The 21214-nt window shown below is 41.4% G+C and overlaps 1 protein-coding gene across 5 annotated transcripts in view; it reads right to left on the bottom strand.

The window, feature by feature from the left end:
• The window catches only part of STOX2 (storkhead box 2), a 223878-nt gene that overhangs the window by 23888 nt on the left and 178776 nt on the right, over positions 1 to 21214 (bottom strand). For 4 of the 5 annotated variants that reach the window (XM_058524957.1, XM_058524958.1, XM_058524959.1 and 1 more), the window contains one exon: positions 3946 to 4098. In XM_058524957.1, coding sequence (XP_058380940.1) covers positions 3946 to 4098 — 153 coding nt within the window. Of the gene's footprint in view, positions 1 to 3945; positions 4099 to 18520; positions 18874 to 21214 lie in introns of those variants that run through there. The other variant, XM_058524961.1, reaches the window with a different exon arrangement.

Raw genomic sequence — 21214 nt, 5'->3', positions numbered from 1 at the left:
TTTTTACAATGTTATAAACCAATAAAAAAAAAAATACTACCTGACAATGGGATGTTACTTAGACTTATATATTGCTTTAATCCTGCAAATCTGCCAAGTCTTGGAACAGAGAGCACATGTATATGTTCTATATGTTAAGCATATTAGATTGAAAACTTTCAATGGACTTCTTTGGATTATTTCTTCTTGGTTGTGAAGAATATTGACTGAGAGAGAATTCAGTAAGAACTGATGTGAGGGGTTGAATTGGAGACAGAACACGGTGCATATAATGTTAACAGTCTCCAGAAAACTCGAAAGTCAACTTCAACCCCATAAGCAGGGCTTATAGGTCTAACTCTATGTCCCTGAGGGTCAGCTCTCTCCTACGAAGATCCAACTGTAACAACTTAACAAGTACTAGTTCAATCTATATGATCATTCTGGATGGATGGATGAGTACCTACTTAGAAGGCTGAGAAGCAAGTATTTATTCTTTTTAAACCTTTAAAAAAATTCTTGTTTCTTCAATGAAAACTAGTATATAGAAGCTGTTTTCAAAAATTCTACCAATATAGAAAGGTTATAAAAGGGTTTAAGTTTTGGTACATCAGACATTTTTACTAGAAGACTTTTCAGGAAAAACTTTCTTTAGAATATAGATGTCCAAAACAGGAATAGAGGCTAAAATCTAGACTATTCTTTTTATTTAAAACATATGCAACTAAATATGAGTTCAAATATTTTAATATTTAATTAATATTTAATAATATTCAGTTAGACTTCAAAACTTTATTTTCAAATATTTCCTTTAAAGAACAAAAAATATAAATATATTTAAATCCCTCCAGAGTTTTAGCATTGTCATTGAAAATATATTTTTCAAGCAGAATTTGAACAGTATTAAGTTTTCTAAATTGTTTTGTCTGAAGTAGCTCAGATGACAGCAAAAGAAATAGAAAATCAAAGGAAGAGAGGAGGAAGGGAGGTAAGGAAGGAAGAAAGAAGAAAGGCAGGCAGGAAACAAAATTTCATATTTTATGAAATCCTGTTTAAAATATGGAGCTATTGCTGAAAAAAGTTTTAAATAATTACCACCATGCACTAAACCAGTGGTTGGCAAACTTTTTCTATAAAGAGCCAGACAGTAACTAACTTAGGCTTTGTGAGTCCTATGATCTCCGAGTTGCAACTATGCAACTCTGTTAACTATAGCATAAGGAGCCAAAGATAATACCTAAGCAAATAGGCATGGCTGTGTTCCAATAAAACTTTATTTACAAAAACAAATAGTGGGCCACACTCAGTCTGCAGGCCACAGTTTGCCAACTCTTGCCCTAGACTCAGGTTTGTACAGTGTCCTTGCAATCCTTTGGGGCTGGCCAATAAGTCCACAGTGTCACACAGATGACAAAAGCTAAGTGAGCTCCTCTCAGTCCATCTGAAAGCAGGGCCTTGGGATTTACGTTCACTTACTCTAAAACCTAGTAAAGCAGTTGTTCTTTTAAATACAAGTGACCTATGAATTTCTCTACAAAGTATTCCAACTTTGTGATAACGTGATCAGCTGCTGGGCAGTGACCCACAATTTACTATTACATACTGGCTCTGTGTCCTTTCCCTTCTCTATTTTATAGCCCAGTAATGGGAGATATGTAACCAATTTTGGAAAAAGCTATGTGATCTCTCATGAAGCTACATAAAAATAGAGGGATTTTAAAAGCTGCTGGGGTGTTTGATGTCAGAAGTGGCTACCCAGGTATAAGGCCACAAGAAGGGCAGTTCTTCACAGGAGCATCAGGTCTGTGAACAGCATCTGTCCCCTTTGCTAGCTCTCACCTGGGATTCTGCTTATTTTAATACCGAAAGGAAAAGGGCTTGCCTGGAAGTTAACAAAGAAAGACAAACAATCAGACAGTGAAGAATATTCAGAGATAATAAAATGTTAGAAAATTTAAGATAATTTATAGGTTGCAAGGGTGGGTTCACATTAGGGTTTTTAAACAGCACACGTAATTTCAAAGCATTAATTAGAAAATTGAAAAAAGAGGAAAAATCACTGGGAGAGAAATATAAAGTTCCTTTGGGAACAAAGGAAAAGTGGGGAGACTCAATATGGCAGATTACTAATTTAGAAGTAGTCCCTCTGGGGGCCAGCCCAGTGGTGTAGTGGTTAAGTTCGTGCACTCCGCTTCAGCAGCCCGGGGTTTGTGGGTTCGGATCCTGCGTGAACCTACGCACCACTCATCAAGCCAGGCTGTGGCAGCATCCCATATACAAAAAAGTGGAGGAAGACTGGCACAGATGTTAGTTCAGGGACCATCTTCCTCACCAAAAAAATAAATAAATAAAAAAGAAGTAGTCCTTCTGCCCTCTCTGCATGGGTGGGGTGCATTTCCCCACACCTCGGCGTTGAGTTTGGCCAAGTTTACTTTGGCCAATGAAATGTTAGCGGGCATGGCATGACCAAAGGGCTGAAGAGCTCTCGTGCACCTGGGCTTGCTCTCTTGGCCCTCTACCATCCTAAAGAGCAGCATAGGCCTCTGCTTATCCCTTTTTCCAAAAAGGATGGGGTACAGGTGGAGCAGAGCCACCTGGCTAGTTCCAGTCTGGATCAGCTGACTCCTGGAGAACCCACAGACACATGAGCTAAATAAATGTTTATTGTTGTATGCCATTGATGTTCTGCAATTGTTGCCCAGCATTTCTGTAGCAAAAGCTAACTGATACACCCAACAGCTTATATTTTCTGAGGTCTCTTCTAGGGTGAATGAAAAATATGTCAAGCGTTCGTTTTTAATGTAAGCTCTAGTTCATTCTAGGTATAGGTTGACTCCAAACCAAGTTGGCAAACTGGTGGCCCAATAATGTGTTTTATTTGACTTGTGTGTCATTGGCATACACACGTTAAAATGTACATACCCACAAACACGAACACACACAACTGCCAGTATTTAAGGAAATTTAGAGATTTCACATAAAACTGAATTTCTAGATTCTCTTGAAAAATTAGAAGATTTGGCAGCTCTGGCAGAGTTCTATATTTTTGGGGGGAGGAGGGAGAAAAAACCAGACCTGAGTAGTGGGCTGCCTCTCTTGAGATGGGGCATGCATTCTTTAGCTTATCACCATTCCTAACACCTTCTAGCACTGGAGGCATCAAATGCCATTCATAGAGCATCTGGGCTATTGTCTTCTTTTCATTATATTTAAGAGAAAAGGAAACATTTTATATTTTTTTCCTTTAAAATGAGATCTTAACTAATTTATCAAATATCATATTCTTAAAACTCATCAGGCTATGACATAAGCACGCAAGACTTGTTTGTTATTTTTTAATTATTATTATTATTTTTATTTATTTATTCTTTTTGAAGAAGATTGTCCCTAAGCTAACATCTGTGCCCATCTTCCTCTATTTTGTATGTGGGACGCCACCACAGCATGGCTTGATGCGCGGTGCATAGGTCAGCGCCCGGGATGCGAACCTGCAAACTCCAGGCTGCCGAAGTGGAGTGTGCGAACTTAACCACTACACCCCCAGGCCAGCCCCAAGACCTGTTTATTTTTGACATTATCCTGTCTGTAGTTTAATCCCTCAGGACTAAAATTTTCAGTTCTTTCTGACTTGCATCCGTGAATCATGATGTTCATGTATTTACAGAAGGTTGTGTGGCAAAGATTGAATGGAATCCTGGTAGTTTTTGCCAGAATTCTTCCTGGATTCTGATTTAATTTCTTTTTCTCAGTACCAATTAAAGAAGTATTAGAGCCGAAGAAGGCAAATGTTTTGGAAGTAACACAGATGCCTTGACTTTTCCTTACAGAACTAAGAAAAGTTTCTGGTCAGTTTTGGCAAAGAATTTTTTCCTATGATATTTAAACATGGGAGGAACCGCCCATTTGAAGTCCAGCACAGCCAGAGCACGCACCCATTTGGAAAGTGCTACATTCTTTTCCCGTTACCTGGGAAACACGTAGTCAGGTGCTCCATCAGTGCTTCCTGGGTGACAGGCTTTCTTGCCGAGTTCATTGCTGAGATGGCCAAGCAAAGGATTTCCCCGAGTGGAATAAACTGAGATTGACTGATGGGAGACATACTGATTGGTGATACATCACCTGTGGAAAGACAATTTTCAAGTAAGTGGTTCATTAAAAGACCCAGCCATTTGTCACACACACACCTTCACACATACACCCCTCCCATGACTCTCATCTATTCCCCATGTTATGAATACAATCCACTCTGAACACTCACATTTGTTATAGCCAGAGGCAATTCCACTCAGACGGAAAGAGTTCCACAGAACAGTGGAAGCTCCAACTGCCTTGACAAACAAAACTTGCCTTTAAAACCTGAGATCTCATTTAAATGGACTTAACTACTGAAAGCCTTGCAAGAACAAGGCTTTTAAAAATGATCTCTGTTTTTATTAACTTGGAGCTGACTTATTTCATAACTGCCATTCACATCTAGACAAATGCATTTGTGGTAACTTGAGGATTCATTCATTCAAATGTTGAGTGCCTTTTCCGTGTCAGGCATCTGCTGGGGGCTTGGGATCTGGAGAAAGGAAGTGAATAAGCCCCCCTCGCCAAAACACCTCTGCCCTCAAGGAGTTTCTATTTAAGTGGAGGAGACAGACAAGTAGACCAAAGTTCACAGTGGACCAGAGAAGGCTGAACACCAACTCCGGAGCAGAGAGGAGAGGGCGGTGGACACCTCCCGGGGTTGAGGGTGGGGCTTAGAAGCAGCAAGTGAGCCAAGGTTTTGCTGGGGATGCGCAGCCCGAATCCAGCGCCGAAGTAGGCATGTGCCTGGTGGCTGGGAGGCGTTATGGGGTGGTAGGACCTACAAGGAGGTGTTTTCTGGGAAGTAGTAAAGAAGGGGTAGGTGTGTAGGCACAGCCATGAGGAAAGAGCTGAGCGCCCAATGCCTTCATCCTGTGAGGGACGGTGAGCCACAGAAGGAATTTAAGGAATGACAAAGTCAGATGTGAATCTCAGAGTGATGACTCTGGTGGCCGCGGATGGACCGGAGGGAGCAGAAGAGGGTAGACTACCATCCACAGGGGCTGTGGCCTCCTGCACACATTTGCATCTAAAAGAGCCAGTGGAGGCAGGAGAGGCTGCAGACAGACAGTAGCTCTTGAGGTGTCAATATACAATACAAATATTTGTCTTCATTTCTGCAATCTTTACGTCACAGTGCGCCAAGTTCTGTCCAAGGATTCCTGGAATTCCCTGGACAGATTTCTGGGGCAAGGGTGCCCTGCAGAGGGAGAGGCTGGGAGAGCAGGAAAGCCCGCTCCTGACACCTGAGTGCCACCTGTGTCATACTTTGGGGTTCTGTAATATTTCACTTGAAGAAAGGCCCTACAGAAAAAGAGTGAAAATTATCAGCAGAGTAGAAGATCTGTGAGCTTCTAAGCTTATTTCCCACATGTACTTATATAATCTCTCCTTTCTTGTTTTCTAAACATGATTTCTTTCCTGTAATAAGCTCTGTGGTTGGCCAGAACCGAGACTGGGCCAGCCTGTGGCATTAAGCAGCACCCTCCCTGGAAGGTGTCTGGGTGCTCTGGGGTGGACCAGCCTCCTCCCTGTCAGGGCACTTAGATCTGTGCCCAACCACAACGCCTGGTTTGATGGGAGTCCAGAGGCCCTATGGGAAAGAACTTGAACCCTGCTTTGATGGACTGGATGGAAATGGTTTGATGGATGAAACCAGGCAATGGGGTCCTGGGAATGAAAACCACCAGATGAGGGGGTAAGTCTAACAGGTGCACCAGACAAAGCAGCCAGACCCCAATGCCAAAGGTTGAAGCCTGGCCGCCCCCTCCCCAAGCCTAGCTCAGTTCAATGTTCCCTCTCTCCTGCATCACTCAGGGCTCCAATCACCTCTGCTGTGACTCTATTCTCTGCAAGATGGGTATAAGAAGAATAAGACATTTACCCAATGGCCAGGCCGACAGAGATAAAAATCAGCAGAAACCAGGAACTGACCTAATTGAGAACCCACAAACTTCTGGTGCCTGTGAGATATAAGTATCATAAAGAGAAGCCCTCAGAGATTCTTGCAAATATTTGGTGGTGTAGAAGTGGATGGAAGCTAGAACATGGAATTTCAGGTTGTTATTGGGGACGAGTTTCACTCACTGGCTGGTGAAGCTCAATTCATACTGGTGACCCAAAAATGACAGAATTTTGTGGGCTGGGACCATCTCAGTGGGCAAGTTTGCTACTGCCTAGAACAGTGTATTTAAGTCTTTAAAACACTGTTGTACCCTTAATTCAAATAGAATCTTATTCTAAAGACTAACGTGTAAAAGATGAACTGGGTGATGGTGGCGAGATGCAGTAGAGGTGGGACTTTGCAGCTATACCTGTTCAACTCTCCCCTCCCCACAGTGGGCCCTGTAGCTCAGCAACAGCCACTCTAAGGCTTCTTCTGTGACTCCTTTTCTCTCCCTCTACCTTCTACAGAAGACGATGAGGGGCACTGAGGCCGGGTTTCTGGATGGGCTGCTAGGTTAGCCATGTGGACCTCAAAGTCACCTGGAATGATTTCATAAGTAGGATGACAAGGAAGATGAGATCAGCTGGCAAAGGGGGAGATCAAAGCATGTTCTGGTACCTTTGGACTTGTGTACCATTTGGGAGGTACACCCAAAACTTGCCTATCATAATTTAACACCTGAAATTTACCTATCATAATTAAGGACTTCTCAGAAGACTAAAGATACAAAAATACTAAATGCGATTTTTAAAAAAATGCAGGTCTATTTTCCGATTTTGTACAGGTTACAAGAGGAAACCTGAGCTCTCTGTAAAAAAGAAACGACTATTTGCAAAATTAACGACTTAGGTCATGCTTGTCCTTATGCTTTTAGCTGCTGCCATCTTCTAAGTTAATTTCTTTTCATTTATTGCAGCCAACTTGAACAGGCAGCATGCTTTAAGCGTGTCTGAATTGCATTTGCTTTGAAAAAACTCCATTTCACTATAATAATGAATATGTGCAATAACTTTTAACTCAGGATATAGAAAGAAATGGAATTTGGATGCTTTAAGTGACTATCTCCACGTCATCTCGTTTTTAGATGGCGCTAAGATAAATTATTTTTCACTCTCTTCCCGTCCCCAGCCCCATCAGCAATTTTGGCTACTCTAGGCCCAAATGCTTCCTGGATCTCTTACCCCCACTCCATCTCTAGTGCTACCCCTACTCCAAACCACCATCACCTCTCACCTGGCCCATTACAACAGCTTGATGACTCTCAGGTTTCCCTCCTGCCTGATACTCTCTTCCCCACAGAGCAGCCAGGTCTTCTTACAAAAACATAAAACATGCCACTTCCCTGCATAAAATCCTACAGTGACTGCCTACTGCCCCTAGAAGGACATGGGAACTCCTCACCAGTCTGAGCCTGTCCACCCGCCTCCAGGACCATCTCCTACCACTCCCACCTCCTCCCTACTCCACGCTCACAACCACTTCTTTGGACACACCAAGCTTTGAACACACCAAGCTTTTTTTCAACTCAGGGCTTTTGCATTTGTTGAGCCCCTGTCTGGGGTGCTCCTTATGTAGACATTAGCTGGACTGGCTTTTTCTCCTCCTTTGGGTCTCAATTTAAATGGAGGCTCCTCAGGAAGCCCTACCCTGACCACCAGAACTAATGCTGTTCCAATGCCACAGGGCCCTCTCTTTCATGTTACCCAAGTGGGATATTGTGATTTATAATAAGAAATATATATTTGGTCTTCATCCTCATTTCTGGCTCAGAGGTCCTAAAACCCTTGGAATTTCCTAAGTGATGAGAGTGACAAAGGTGTTTTCCATTATGTTAATGAGGTGACCTTTGGACTGCATCTAAGGATGGGTCTGGTTGCCAATAGCCAATGGCCAATGACTTAATCACTCATGCCTATGTAATGAAGTCTCCATAAAAACCCAAAGGACTGGGTTCAGAGAGCTTCTGAGTTGGTGAACACATGGAGATTTGGGGGAGAGTGGTGCGCATGGAGAGGGCATGGAAGCGCTGCACATTTTCTCCATACTTTGCCCTATACATCTCTCTTCTATCTGGCTCTTCCTGAGTTGTATCCTTTTATAATATACCTGCACTCTAGTACGTAAAATGTTTCTCTGAGCTCTGTGAGCCACTCTAGCAAACTGAACTCAAGGAGTGGGTCATAGGAACCTCCGATCTATAGCCAGTTGGTTACAATCTGGGCTTGCGATCGTCATCTGAAGATGGGGGGTGGGCAGGACTGAGCCCTTAATCTGTGGGATATGATACTGTCTCCAGATAAATAGTGTCCGAATTGAGGTAAAATGTAGGACACCCAGCTGATGTTGAAGAATTTCTTGGTAGTATGGAAAACCCCATACACATTGGAATTGGTACTAGATTCTTACCAAGTTACTGTCTTCACTCTATGAAAGTGCATGTATATTTGTGTGTACTGGTTTATTGTCTGTCTCACCCACTATAACATAAGCTCCATGACAGAAGGAAACATGAACGCCACGTTCCACTACATTCCCAGTGCCTAGAATAAAGCAGAGCTCACAACAGACACCCAATAAATGTTTGTTGAACGAATGAATATCCATTTATAACATTATAATCCAGGATATTTAAAGGATTGTGATTTTATTCATAAATTTTGCTAAATAATTACAAAACAAAAAATTTAATAAGATCAAATATACTTAACCATACAATTTCTAAGACTCTCCCTTATTAATTTCATGAACAACAGTCCCCCAAAATACAGCAGTTACCATAGAAAAATAATTATATATTAAGTGGGGTTCAGGACATGCATTTAAGATCTATATTAAAGGAATCATAGGGATCACTCAAAACCACACAACACACTATTCAAGTTTACCATGATTTTCTGTGGATCTCATATCAGACTTGTTTAACGAGACAGCTAGTCATTCTTAAAATATGCTTCTAGAAAATTCTTCCAAGTGGACCACATTTATGGTCAAAGAAGAAAACAAGGGAATACAAATACTGTTAAAGTATTGTTGGTCACCATAATCTACAGAAACTATCACATTTTGCATAAACTATGAATTGTAACTTTTCTATAATTTATAGGATGGAGTTCTCTATTGTCAAAATTAGGTCTGAACACATTCATAAAAACAATTCATCTAAAAGCTCATAGCTACTTTGTGGGCTAACAAATTCTTTCTAAACCACTATAATTCTGTGTCCTATTGTTCTACAAAAAGGGGTAAATAGGTTTTATTTCAGCTTTATTTTCTTACAAACATCCATATAAGTACACTCCTCAGGGAAAACTTGTCAAATCTAGGATAATTCAGCTAAAACCAAGCACAGGGCCTTGGAAAGAGTAAGCGTTCAATAAATTTCTAAGTGAATGTAAAATGTGAGAAGACATGAAAATATTACAATTGTAAGTAAACTTTGATTTTTTTTGTGTGTGTGAGAGGAAGATCAGCCCTGAGCTAAAATCTGCCAATCCTCCTCTTTTTTTGCTGAGGAAGACTGGCCCTGGGCTAACATCCGTGCCCATCTTCCTCCACTTTATATGGGACGCCCCCACAGCATGGTTTGCCAAGCGGTGCCACGGTGCGCGCCCGGGATCCGAACCCCCAGGATCCGGACTGGGGAACCCCCGGCCTCCCAGCGGAGCGCGCGCACTTAACCACTTGCGCCCCAGGGCTGGCCCCTACACTTTGATTTTAAGAGCATTCAACATTAGATTTAAAACAGCTCCGTGAACATTGGGACATTGCTTTCATTTAAGTACACTCGTCAACTGAGAAGCATGAGAACAAAGACAAATTGGCCTGGCGGTGATGAGGGGAGTGGAGGATGGAGACTCGGCACCAGAGGCGGGAGAGAGCATGCGCGGAGCATGGAGCAGCATGCCGAGCCTGGGAGCTGGGCGTCTTTTGGCACAGCTTGAGCAGGCTGGTCGCGAGATAGGGAGAGAAGAGCCAGGTCTTGGTTGACCAGAAGGCTTAGACCTCATTCTTGATGCTGATGGAGAACCACTACACGTGTTTAACAAAGTAATTATATGACATATTTATGGTAGAAAATCACTCTTGTGAACTATGGAGAACAAACTGGTGACTATGACAATCGCCCAGGCAATTGACGGGGAGGGTCTGTGACAACTGGCAGAAATCACGCATATGGCGACTGTCTCTATCTTTTATTGCCTATAGCTAGTGACTTCCACCTCAGAAATATCTTTATCGTGAACATACATTTTTACTCTTTAAACACCTCTATTTTCCCTTCCAACTTTTGGCCAGTTACTTTAGTTGGAATTATTTCAAAAACCTCTCTCTCACATAATTCATCCTTTCAAGAAATATCATTGAGCGCCTATTATATATCCAATACCTTTAGGCACTCGAGTTCCAAAATTGTTCCTATCTTGGTTCTATTTGCGGACCAAAAAAAAACGTACTGTCATAAAGCTCTGTCCTTTATGAACACCATTTTCTTTTGTTTTTTCCAGTCATTAATTTCAGTTCTCTGTACTCCCCAACCTTGCTTGGCACATGAGGGAAGACAACATACCTCCTGAGAAGACGTGACTTTCCCGACAACTTACATTCATCCCTTCCCAGATGATATCCATAGCTTTCCAAAAGATACCTACTAGAAAAGCAAACATAAATCTATTTCCTTTCATCTTAAAGTATTCATCTTCATACAACCGTATAAGAAAAGGAAAGCTGTAATTTTTCCAGATGAACCACATCATAATAAACAACCATCCTGAAAGTACCCCAAAGTCTATCTTCTATTTTAGTCTTCTTTAAGTAATCCATATTTTTTTCAAGCACCAGCAACCCATTTCAATTATCCTGTTTTCCTCTTTATTTTTAACTACTACTTTTCATTGTAAATGTCAATTTAATCCATACTCTGGATTGAAGAGTTACCTTTGACCCTAAATTTCATGAACCAAGCACTCTGCTTACAAATGCAGTTCTGAAACTGTACTAATTTATAGTTAGGAAATTCCCAATACAAAAAGGCATTCATGAGATATTTTGATAACTGCCCAGTCTCTTATAACAAAATACAATTACCACTCTGCATATGTTTCCTCATCTGTAAAATGAGAGTTTGGATGAAATGATTTCAGAGATTCCTTCAGGCTCTAAAATTCTATGATTCCATATTAATGCAGCAGAACTTCTGGCATAAAAGCATAATATAGCACTTGTGTCTGGCTCTATTTCCATCTTGCTGGAGACACTATTTCAATGCTCATCCAATCTGAAAAGTAGGCTTTAATTTTAAAAAGAAGAGCGAAATATCTTGGCTGTTAATTTTTTTCCTTTGTAATAAAGGCTTCATAATTTACCCTTTCCAATTCCAAGTCTTGCTCAGCTTTGCTCCTCAGGACTCAAGTGTGTCTGTTTTTGTTCTCTGTCCTGCCAAAATTAACACTAAAGTTAAAATTATAGATGCCAATAAAATTACCACATGCAGGAGATACTGTGACTCATAAAAATGGTCAAATGTGCCTGTAAAATGTACAGTGGGCACAGCGACAACACAACTCTATTCCTTTCAACAAACTATTCATAAAAGTACTAAATGTGCCAAGTTTTATCTTAAATACCCTTGGGTCTGCGGAAATCTAAGCTCTCTGGGGTGAAGAGAACAACTTCTCTGATGCAGAGTATCAGACAAATCTTGTGTTTCACAATTTAGTTCAATTTATTAACCCCAATTTTATGTATAAATGTTTTAGGTATAAATGTTGTTTGGTTTTTTTACAGATGGTCTACTACAATATTCTTTGAAAAGCTGTTCTAGAAAAACACATATTCACTGCTTACACACTCTCTTGCAGACCACAACACCCTTACAAGGGGGCACAGCATACAGCTCCCATGAACCCATATGCCACTACATTCTAAGCAGCTTTCCTTTGAAACCAAATTATTATACTTGACTTTCAAATGTTTCTATTTGAAATTTAAAACAAAACTGGCATTGAAAAAGGCACTTTACCAGTTTACTGTATATTTGGTTTAAATGCCATGATTTCAGAAATTTCAGGCTGAGTCCTCATTGCAACAGTTGATGGAAGGAAAGTTGACATAAAAAAAAGAAATTTTAGGGGACGGCCCAGTGGCGCAGCGGGTAAGTGCACGCGCTCTGCTTTGGCGGCCCGGGGTTTGCAGGTTCGGATCCCGGGCGCGCACTGACGCACCGCTTGTCAAGCCATGCTGTGGTGGTGTCCTATATAAAGTAGAGGAAGATGGGCACGGATGTTAGCCCAGGGCCAATCTTCCTCAGCAAAAAGAGGAGGATTGGCATTGGATGTTAGCTCAGGGCTAATCTTCCTCACAAAAAAAAAAAAAAGAAAGAAATTTTAGAACATTTAGAAATTCTACAACAGCTTTTCTAAGTTTTCCTAGTGCTTTATTTCAACACTTGAAGGATCTCTTAAAGAAAGTCCAATTCCTCTTCCAGAAGAAAACATAGGCAGTACGCTCTTCGACATCGGTCTTAGCAACATCTTTTCAAACACCACATCTGACCGGGCAAGAGAAACAATAGAAAAAATAAACAAATGGGACTACATCAAACTAAAAAGCTTCTGCACAGCAAAGGAAACCATCAACAAAACGAAAAGACAACCTAACAATTGGGAGAAGATATTTGCAAACCATACTTCTGATAAGGGCTTAATCTCCAAAATATATAAAGAACTCATGCATCTCAACAACAAAAAAACTAACAACCCAATTAAAAAATGGGCAAAAGACCTGAACAGACATTTCTCCAAAGAAGATATACAGATGGCCAACAGACACATGAAAAAATGTTCAAAATCACTAACTATCAGGGAAATGCAAATCAAAACTACAATGAGATATCACCTCACGCCCGTCAGAATGGCTATAATTAACAAGACAGGAAACAACATGTGTTGGAGAGGATGTGGAGAGAAGGGAACTCTCATACACTGCTGGTGGGAGTGCAAACTGGTGCAGCCACTATGGAAAACAGTATGGAGATTCCTCAAAAAAGCAAGGATAGAACTACCATATGATCCAGCTATTCCACTCTTGGGTATTTATCCAAAGAACTTGAAAACACCAATTTGCAAAGGTACATGCACCCCTGTGTTCATTGCAGCGTTATTCACAATAGCCAAGACTTGGAAGCAACCTAAGTGCCCATCAAGGGACGAATGGATAAAGAAGCTGTGGTATATATACACAATGGAATACTACTCAGCCATAAGAAATGATGAAATCCAGCCATTTGTGACAACATGGATGGACATTGAGGGTATAATGCAAAGTGAAATAAGTCAGAGGGAGAAGGTCAAATACTGTATGATTTCCTTCATTAAGTAGTAGATAATAACAACAATAAACAAACACATAGGGACAGAGATTGGATTTGTGGTTACCAGAGGGGAAGGGGGGAGGGAGGAGGGTGAAAGGGATAATTCGGTACATGGGTGTGGTGATGGGTTGTAATTAGTATTTTGGTGGTGAACATGATGTAATCTATGCAGAAATAGAAGTACAATGATGTAAAAAAAAAAAAAAAAAGTCCAATTCCTAAGCTATGATATGAATAAACTGTTTTAATTCAAAAGAGAATGTAAACAGAAGCTCCCATTAATAATACTCAAGTTAACGGTGTCCATTAGCTGTGAGTTACTGAGAAACTTCTAACAAGAGTCGAGTTAAGAGCAGTCATGGTGGCATAAGGCACAAAAAAGAGAAATGGGTCAATGTCCACCACATCACCTGAATCTTTCTGCTTCTCAGTCTATCTAACATAGAGAGATGTGGCTAACGACATGACGAATCAATCGGCTCATTGCTTTACAGAAGTAATCCATCATCTTCCCCAGCCTACAAGCTTTCATTAGTCCTATTAGCCACTGCTCCTGTTACCGAGATTTGACGACTGATTTAAATTGTCATAGGATAAGCAGAGCTAGACAAGCCAGGGAGGGGGAGAAGCAGGTAGAGAAGCACAATCAACGGCCAGCGATGGCTGAGGGCTCCTTAGCTGGGGAGCCCTCTTCACCACCACCACGGATAAATACATCTTTTCTAATCATAAACATCAGACACTTTTGGACCATTCTGCTATTACGATGAATTTGTAGCTGAAAAATTAAGATGGAAATATGAGCCATCAGGCCAATTATATGTTTCAGTAATTCAAACCTTTGCTAAGCCTCCACACTATAACCCAAGTATGGTGTGTTTTAGGCACTATGGAATAAAACCTAACAGAGTGCTAGTCACACAGTAGGCACTCAAATGTTTGTTGAATAAATAGGTACTACACATATAGACAAGGCAAGGCAAGACGCTGCTAACTGCCAAGATGTTTTCCATCACCAGCTGCCGCTTTGCTCCCCAGTCCCTCATCCAGGGTTAAGTTAAAGCTATTTACCACCAGAGATAAAATCACGATGAAATACCAGTTCTAGTTGACAGCAATTAATAAGATCTCTCAGATGTCATGCAATTCTGTAAGGCACCTGGCTAACAAGAGTTCCTATGTAATATAGTGTTTTCCTGTTCTTTATTAAACGTGTATCATGGGGCCAGCCCATGGTGTAGGGGTTCAAGTTCAGCACACTCCGCTTTGGCGGCCCTGGTTTGCAGGTTCGGATCTCGGGTGCGGACCTACAGCACTCGTCAGCCATGCTGTGGCAGCAACACACATATAAAATAGAGGAAGATTGGCATGGATGTTAGCTCAGGGCTAATCTTCCTCATGCAAAAAAAGAGGAAGATTGGCAACAGATGTTAGCTCAGGGCCAGTCTTCCTCAGCAAAAAAAAAAAAGTGCATCATGTAGAATAGATTCTAAATTCCCGTTTTAAGCCATCACATACTTCTCTTTCATCTCTATTCTATATCAGAACCTAGACTAAGACCAGAGATATATTAGATGCTCCAATTTCCATTGATGATATTTCTCAACCATAGTTTAATAAACAGTTTAAAATCTCCTGGGTCATTCTCTTCCACTCTTTATAAGTGAGAATCACCATAACTGTTTTTAAACCTTTGTATTCTTTTTTTTTTTTTTTTTTGCTGAGGAAGATTTGCCCTGAGCTAATATCTGCTGCCAATCTTCCTCTTTTTGTATGTGAGCCACCACCACAGCATAGCCACTGACAGGCGAGTGTTGTAGGTCCACACCTGGGAACTGAACCCAGGCTACTGAAGTGGAGCACGCCAAACTTCACTACTAGGCCACCAGGGCTGACCCAACCTTTGTCTTCTTTGCTTCATTAATGTAGTATCATAACTACACTGTAACTGACTACTGCAGAATACAATTGTAATAGAACAAGAAGGCCTCATTAAATACAGTCCAAATGTGTATAAGCTGACAGTTCCCAAATTACAATAAAATTATACTGAACAACTGCTATGACTCCCCAACAACTGAACACCCTATCAACCCCCTTCCAACTGCCATGGAGGCTGTTACAAAAGAACTATGTAAGAATTTAGAGGGATGAAAGAGTACAGAGGACCAAAACAGACACACAGAGAAAACTCCCAACTCAATGGATCAAGAAGTAACCTTCTCTCCAAACTTGGGCATTACAAGACAGCAGGAGAGACCATGGGCTTCGTAGTCAAAACTTCAGGTTCACAGCCCAGTTCTGCTGCTCATTGGTTGTGTGAACTGTGGCAAATTATTTAATTTTTTGAGTCTCATTTTTTCCCTTTGTAAAGTGTGCACAGTGATGTTGAGTTACCAAGGGGATGAAATGTGATAATGGACGTCGGGTGCTTACACTGTCCCTGAGACCTAATAAATATTTAATAAATAGTAGTTAGTATTAAAATTATCTTCCCCAAGCCTATCTAAATTTATTCAATTTAGGGCCGGCCCCGTGGCTTAGCAGTTAAGTGCGCGCGCTCCGTTGCTGGCGGCCCGGGTTCGGATCCTGGGCGCGCACCGATGCACCGCTTCTCCGGCCATGCTGAGGCCGAGTCCCACATACAGCAACTAGAAGGATGTGCAGCTATGACATACAACTATCTACTGGGGCTTTGGGGGAAAAAATAAATAAATAAAATTATTAAATTTATTCAATTTACTCTTTTATGGTGTTTGAATCCTACCAACAGGAAAATCATTTGGTCCTAAAAAGAAGCTTTTTTTTTAAAAAAACTGAGACATCTGTGAGAACGCTACGAGGGCAATGGTCTTTCTTATACTAGTATGAATTAGTTTAATCGGATTGCTCACCTCTTGACTCTTACCTGTGAGCACGTGCACTGAGGGAATGGACTATGTTGACTGGGAGGCAGAAAAGTTAAGATAGATAGAACATATAGCATTTGGGATGTATTACTAGGCTAGGAGGGAATGGTCTGAAGGCAAACGGGAAACATACATTACCATAGGGATTTTGGAGAAAGAAGGGCACCAGAAGATGGGAAATAGTAGGGACAGAGAATTACAAGGTTGTCAAGGAAAGGTGGCCTATTTCAAAATTTGGGCTGGGCCAATCTTTTATCTAAGAAAGGGAAAGGAAACTCAGCACTTAAGTGAGTACTCTTAGTACTAAAGATCAGGGACAACAGGAGATAAGTAATTTCTGATGGAACCTGGGATGCTAATAGCCATTGTGGTTATCTCCTCTAGGGAAAACATCCTGTAGGATTCAAAAAAGTGACTTTCACACAAACTTTCCAAATTTAGCATAATCCTTACTTAAGGATAGCTTGTCCAATAATATTATTCTTCCTAGTCAAGTAAACTACAATAAATGTCCATACTTAAGGGCCTCACCTTCACATTCGTTCTGAATAACAACAATCCTTTACAAGCAGTGTAAGGCACTGACTGTAACCAGATCTCAAGGTAAGAACAACCATCATTTCTAGAGTTACATGCATAACTCCTGAGGTCTACCCTAGCATGAATCTACCGCAGGAAGATTCTTAAAATGAACAAAACATTCTCACCCTCTCTGACAAATCAACACTTTTTTTAACTGCCTCTCTTCTTAATCAACTATTAAGTTGATTATGGAACTTAATTAAGGATTAAGGAACTGCTAGGAGATGTGAATGGTAGAAAAAGGCATAAATCTTGATCTCTGCCTTCAGTGAGTTTACAATTTAGGTGGGGAAACATGATATAAATGTTCGAAAATATAAGCAATGATAACATATTCAAATTACTGTTTAAAACACCCTTAGAAGAGATACAACAAGAAAAATACATAAATGACTAGCAAATTAATTCTATATTAGGAATTTATTAATATATAATTATATCTATCTGTTATCTCTCTATCTTTCTATCTATCTATCTACCTATCTATCGAGACAGAGAGAGAGAAATTGATTCTATAATAGGACTAAGAAACAACCTCCTGTTGGGAGCAATCAGCGAAAGCTTTATGTGGGAGGGAGACTTTGAATAGGGTCTTTATGCATGAGTAGAACTGATGAGTATGGGGACGTTATATAATTATATTCTCAACATACTATGCTTGTGTTTTTCCTGACCAAACATCCTTTAACATCCTCAACTCTGCTTTGAAGATGCAAAGTGCTGTGCACGGAGAAGAGACATCTTTGACCATGAAGGCAGGCAACATGCTCTTTCCTTCCATGAAAGGGTGAGCTATGGGATGGATATGAGAGCAAAGAGAGAAGAGATGTTCAAGGCGCCTATCCAATATATAGTCTTGCATGATTTTAAAATGTTCTAATTATTATTACAAATTACATAAGGGATTTAACACTCTCAGAAATATCTTCATAAAAAAGTGCTAAAACTATGAACTTGATGAGGCGGTAAAACCATGCTTTCAAATTTGCCAAGTTTCACTTTGGAAATGTAACATGTCACATGCTTTTGAGGACCACATTTTACCTTCTCACTATTTAAAAAAAAAAAAAAAAAAAAGCTTTTGTGTGAAAAGCCCATGGATGTTGTAAGAAAACAGCTCTGTAATAGCCTGAATCCTAAAGCAGACTGTGATGAAATCTGCTTACTTCCTTAGTAGTTAATAGCAACCTCACTATGGTGTTAGTGTTGGAAACAGTCCCTGAGCACATAAATCAGGCTTTCTTGGATCTTAGTGTATGGCGTGTAGGTTAACAGGCCAAATAACACACCAAATTTCAGGGACTATCTTAATCGAGGAGAAAAAACCTCAAGTAATATTTACTAAATGCCTCCATCAGAGGAGTGAAAGAGATATTACAGCTGACGGAAATCTGAAGCAGTTTAATTATTTCCTATGCTCAAATCCTACAGCTGTCTGACTTTTCAGTTCTGATGTGACACTGGGATGAATCCTACTGGCGAGGTCACATCTGGTGGGCAGCCCACATGGGGCCCTTCGACTGCCTAAGATTGAGGCTGCGGGGGCTTATAATAGCAAGACCACTTTTCAGAGGACAGTGCACCCTTATGGAAGGGGTGGTAGACATTTACCATATTTCTTTGCACACAACAACTCTTGTAAGAAAAGCAGGGGAGACCTACCTGACCCTTTCTGGACTGGCTCCATCCCCCGGGTAGCTTTGACACTAAAGCCTGGCGCATGCTAGGGGGTTGCCTCCAGGCACAAGAAGGAGCCAGTAACAGAAACGGACGTCCTAGAATCTGGAATAAGAAGAAAGAGTGAACTTCTGAGTAATAATATCCTAAATGAGCATTTCAGACTGGCTCCTGAGGGCACGTGGAACACAACAGGAATCTGGTACGTTACCTTTGTAGATCTACTTTAAAAAAATGAGTTCCAGAACTCTCAACTCTTCTTACAATTCAGGGCTTGAGATACTGGTACAAGTTCAGTTCAAAAGCTGGCAAAAAGCACCTTAAAAAGGCTTTGTGAATGTACTTGGCTGGTAACGATTTTAGGAAAAAGAATCCTCTTTACCATTCTTTTATCCTATGTGCACGGAACAGCTGGCGTCCTGTCCCATGCCTATCCCATATATCACAGCCACTTGCACGGAGCCCACACCCCACTGCAGTGCCTCGGGAATCTGCAGTGTCCCTCCTCTTCTCCCTGGTTCTCCGCAAAGTGAAGTCATAGGGACGGATCAGCCAACCTGACTTCTCACTACCCTGCCCAGAATCCTTTGTGAACCGAAATGAGTCATCGCTCCAAGAAAAGCTACAGCCTCTGGTTGTCTGTGCAGGCTCCTTTGTCTGTGTAGTGCGGAGATTCCAGGCTGGGGATGTATCCCAGGCCCAGGGCTGCAAGGGGCACGCCCTCCTCTCCAAGGGGCCCAGGTACCCTCACATGCATTAGCTCCGACTCATCTTTTTTAATCATTAAAACAGGAAAAAGGGCACCTACCTCCGGATGCTTGAAGAACAAAACCCACACACACATTAAAATGGATCTAGCGTCATATACTCACCAGTCTGTAATTATAAACCTGACACATTCTCTCTGTCTCTCTTATTTTTTTTTTTTTTTTTAAGGCTGGCTTTTCATTGTGATGAAGGTCGAATATGCCTTGTGTGTGTAACAGGCGGTTCTACTGTACACTGGATCAAAGTTTAACTGCAGTGAGCTATTTGTCATAAATTCCAGTTGCCTTGCAAGTCCTTGCAAGCCTGGGTCTCATCAGCCCCGACACACAGGCGTCAGCCTTGCAGCAAAGGCAGTCCACGCAGCCCGCCGCCCGCGAGCCAGCGCAGCGTCTGCTGCCGAGCGAGGAGCGTTGGGAATGAGGTCACTATGTCAGGAACCAGTTCTCTGCGTGAGCTTCTCCTGAGCTCACGACACGACTGAAATCGCACAGGGTGGTATGATTCATAGGATTTTCTCTATCACGGCTTCATCTGCCCCCTTTTTTAAAAAAAATTCTGTACCTAAGATCAGTGAGGCAAAAGAATCAATTACATGTCTGTAAAAACGTCCTGTTCACTGCACTGTTTGTACCACCTCACACTCACGATTAGCCCCGTGCTGAATAACTCATGTACATATTGTATTTACGCACACACACAGACACACAGATGATGCACAGAGGAACTGATTTCAGCAGAACCATAGAGAAAACGCTTCGTCTCTATTGAGAGAAATAACATAGGCATGTCGAGAGGAAGACGGTGGGAGTTGGGAGAGAGGAAAGAAGGTAGGACTGTCAGCAATCACGTTAAAACCAGAGAAAAACGGAGTCAGAGAGGAAACGAATAATTAAGAAAGAAATGAATTCTGTTGTATTAGTGATAATATTGCCCAAACTCCCCCAAACAAACTAATACCAAAGCAGACACCTCTCCCCATCTCCCCTCAGGAACCAAATAGATACAGATAAATTATCCCATGCTCAGAAACTAAATAGATTTGAGCAGCAGAGGATGTTTGTACAGCAAATTCTCCCACGTTCTCCTGAATACAGTACCTAATCTATGATGAATACAAAGTGTGGGGCGCAACCAGAGCTGAGAGGTACAAAAATGGAATGAATCTCAGTGAGACGATTCCAAATCTCAGAGTTAGAAGGGTCCCCAGGCTACAACCCCACCAGAATCATATCCTCTCATAACTCCTGTGATGTAATGTAGCCTGTCTTTAGGCAGCTCCTCCCCCAGAGCTCGGCCTCATCCAGGCCAGGGCACACCCTCTGCTGAAGGCCCTCCCTCTTTGGGTTGAGTCCCGTAACCCCAAACAGCAATGCCCATTCTGCCCTCAGAAAGCTGAACAAATTTATCACCCTCTTCTGCCTGATAACTCATCCAATATCTACAAACAGTAATCCAGGCCCTGCGTTCCACACCATCTCTTCTCCAGCTGCCCACAGTTTGCGACACTTAGTAAGCATGCACACTCTGTATTCATTTATTGATTGACAGATACATTTGATTTGAACATTCATAAATAAAACCTCGTGAGCTCCTTCAACCACCTGACACTTATCAAATGCTCTGCCCCCATGGTTTCCTTCCTTTGTTCCTGCTCTGACATCTCAATTTCTCTCTTAAAATGTATGAAGAACTGAACACATTCACTCTAGCTGTGTTCTCCCCATGGCCCAATCACCTCCCTTGTTCTGGATTCTATATTCACGTGGTCTAAGACTGCGGTAGGTTTTTGGCTACTGTCACACTGACAACTCCCAAAGAACTTTTTCACATTAACTGTTATTAAATTGGCTCTCAATTATGCACTTAAAAATAACCTTGTCAAATATGCCTTATATTTTCCTTTCCAGTGTA

The sequence above is a fragment of the Diceros bicornis genome, chromosome 29, assembly GCF_020826845.1.
Source record: "Diceros bicornis minor isolate mBicDic1 chromosome 29, mDicBic1.mat.cur, whole genome shotgun sequence".
NCBI lineage: Eukaryota > Metazoa > Chordata > Mammalia > Perissodactyla > Rhinocerotidae > Diceros > Diceros bicornis.
This window is presented reverse-complemented; position numbering and strand designations above follow the sequence as displayed.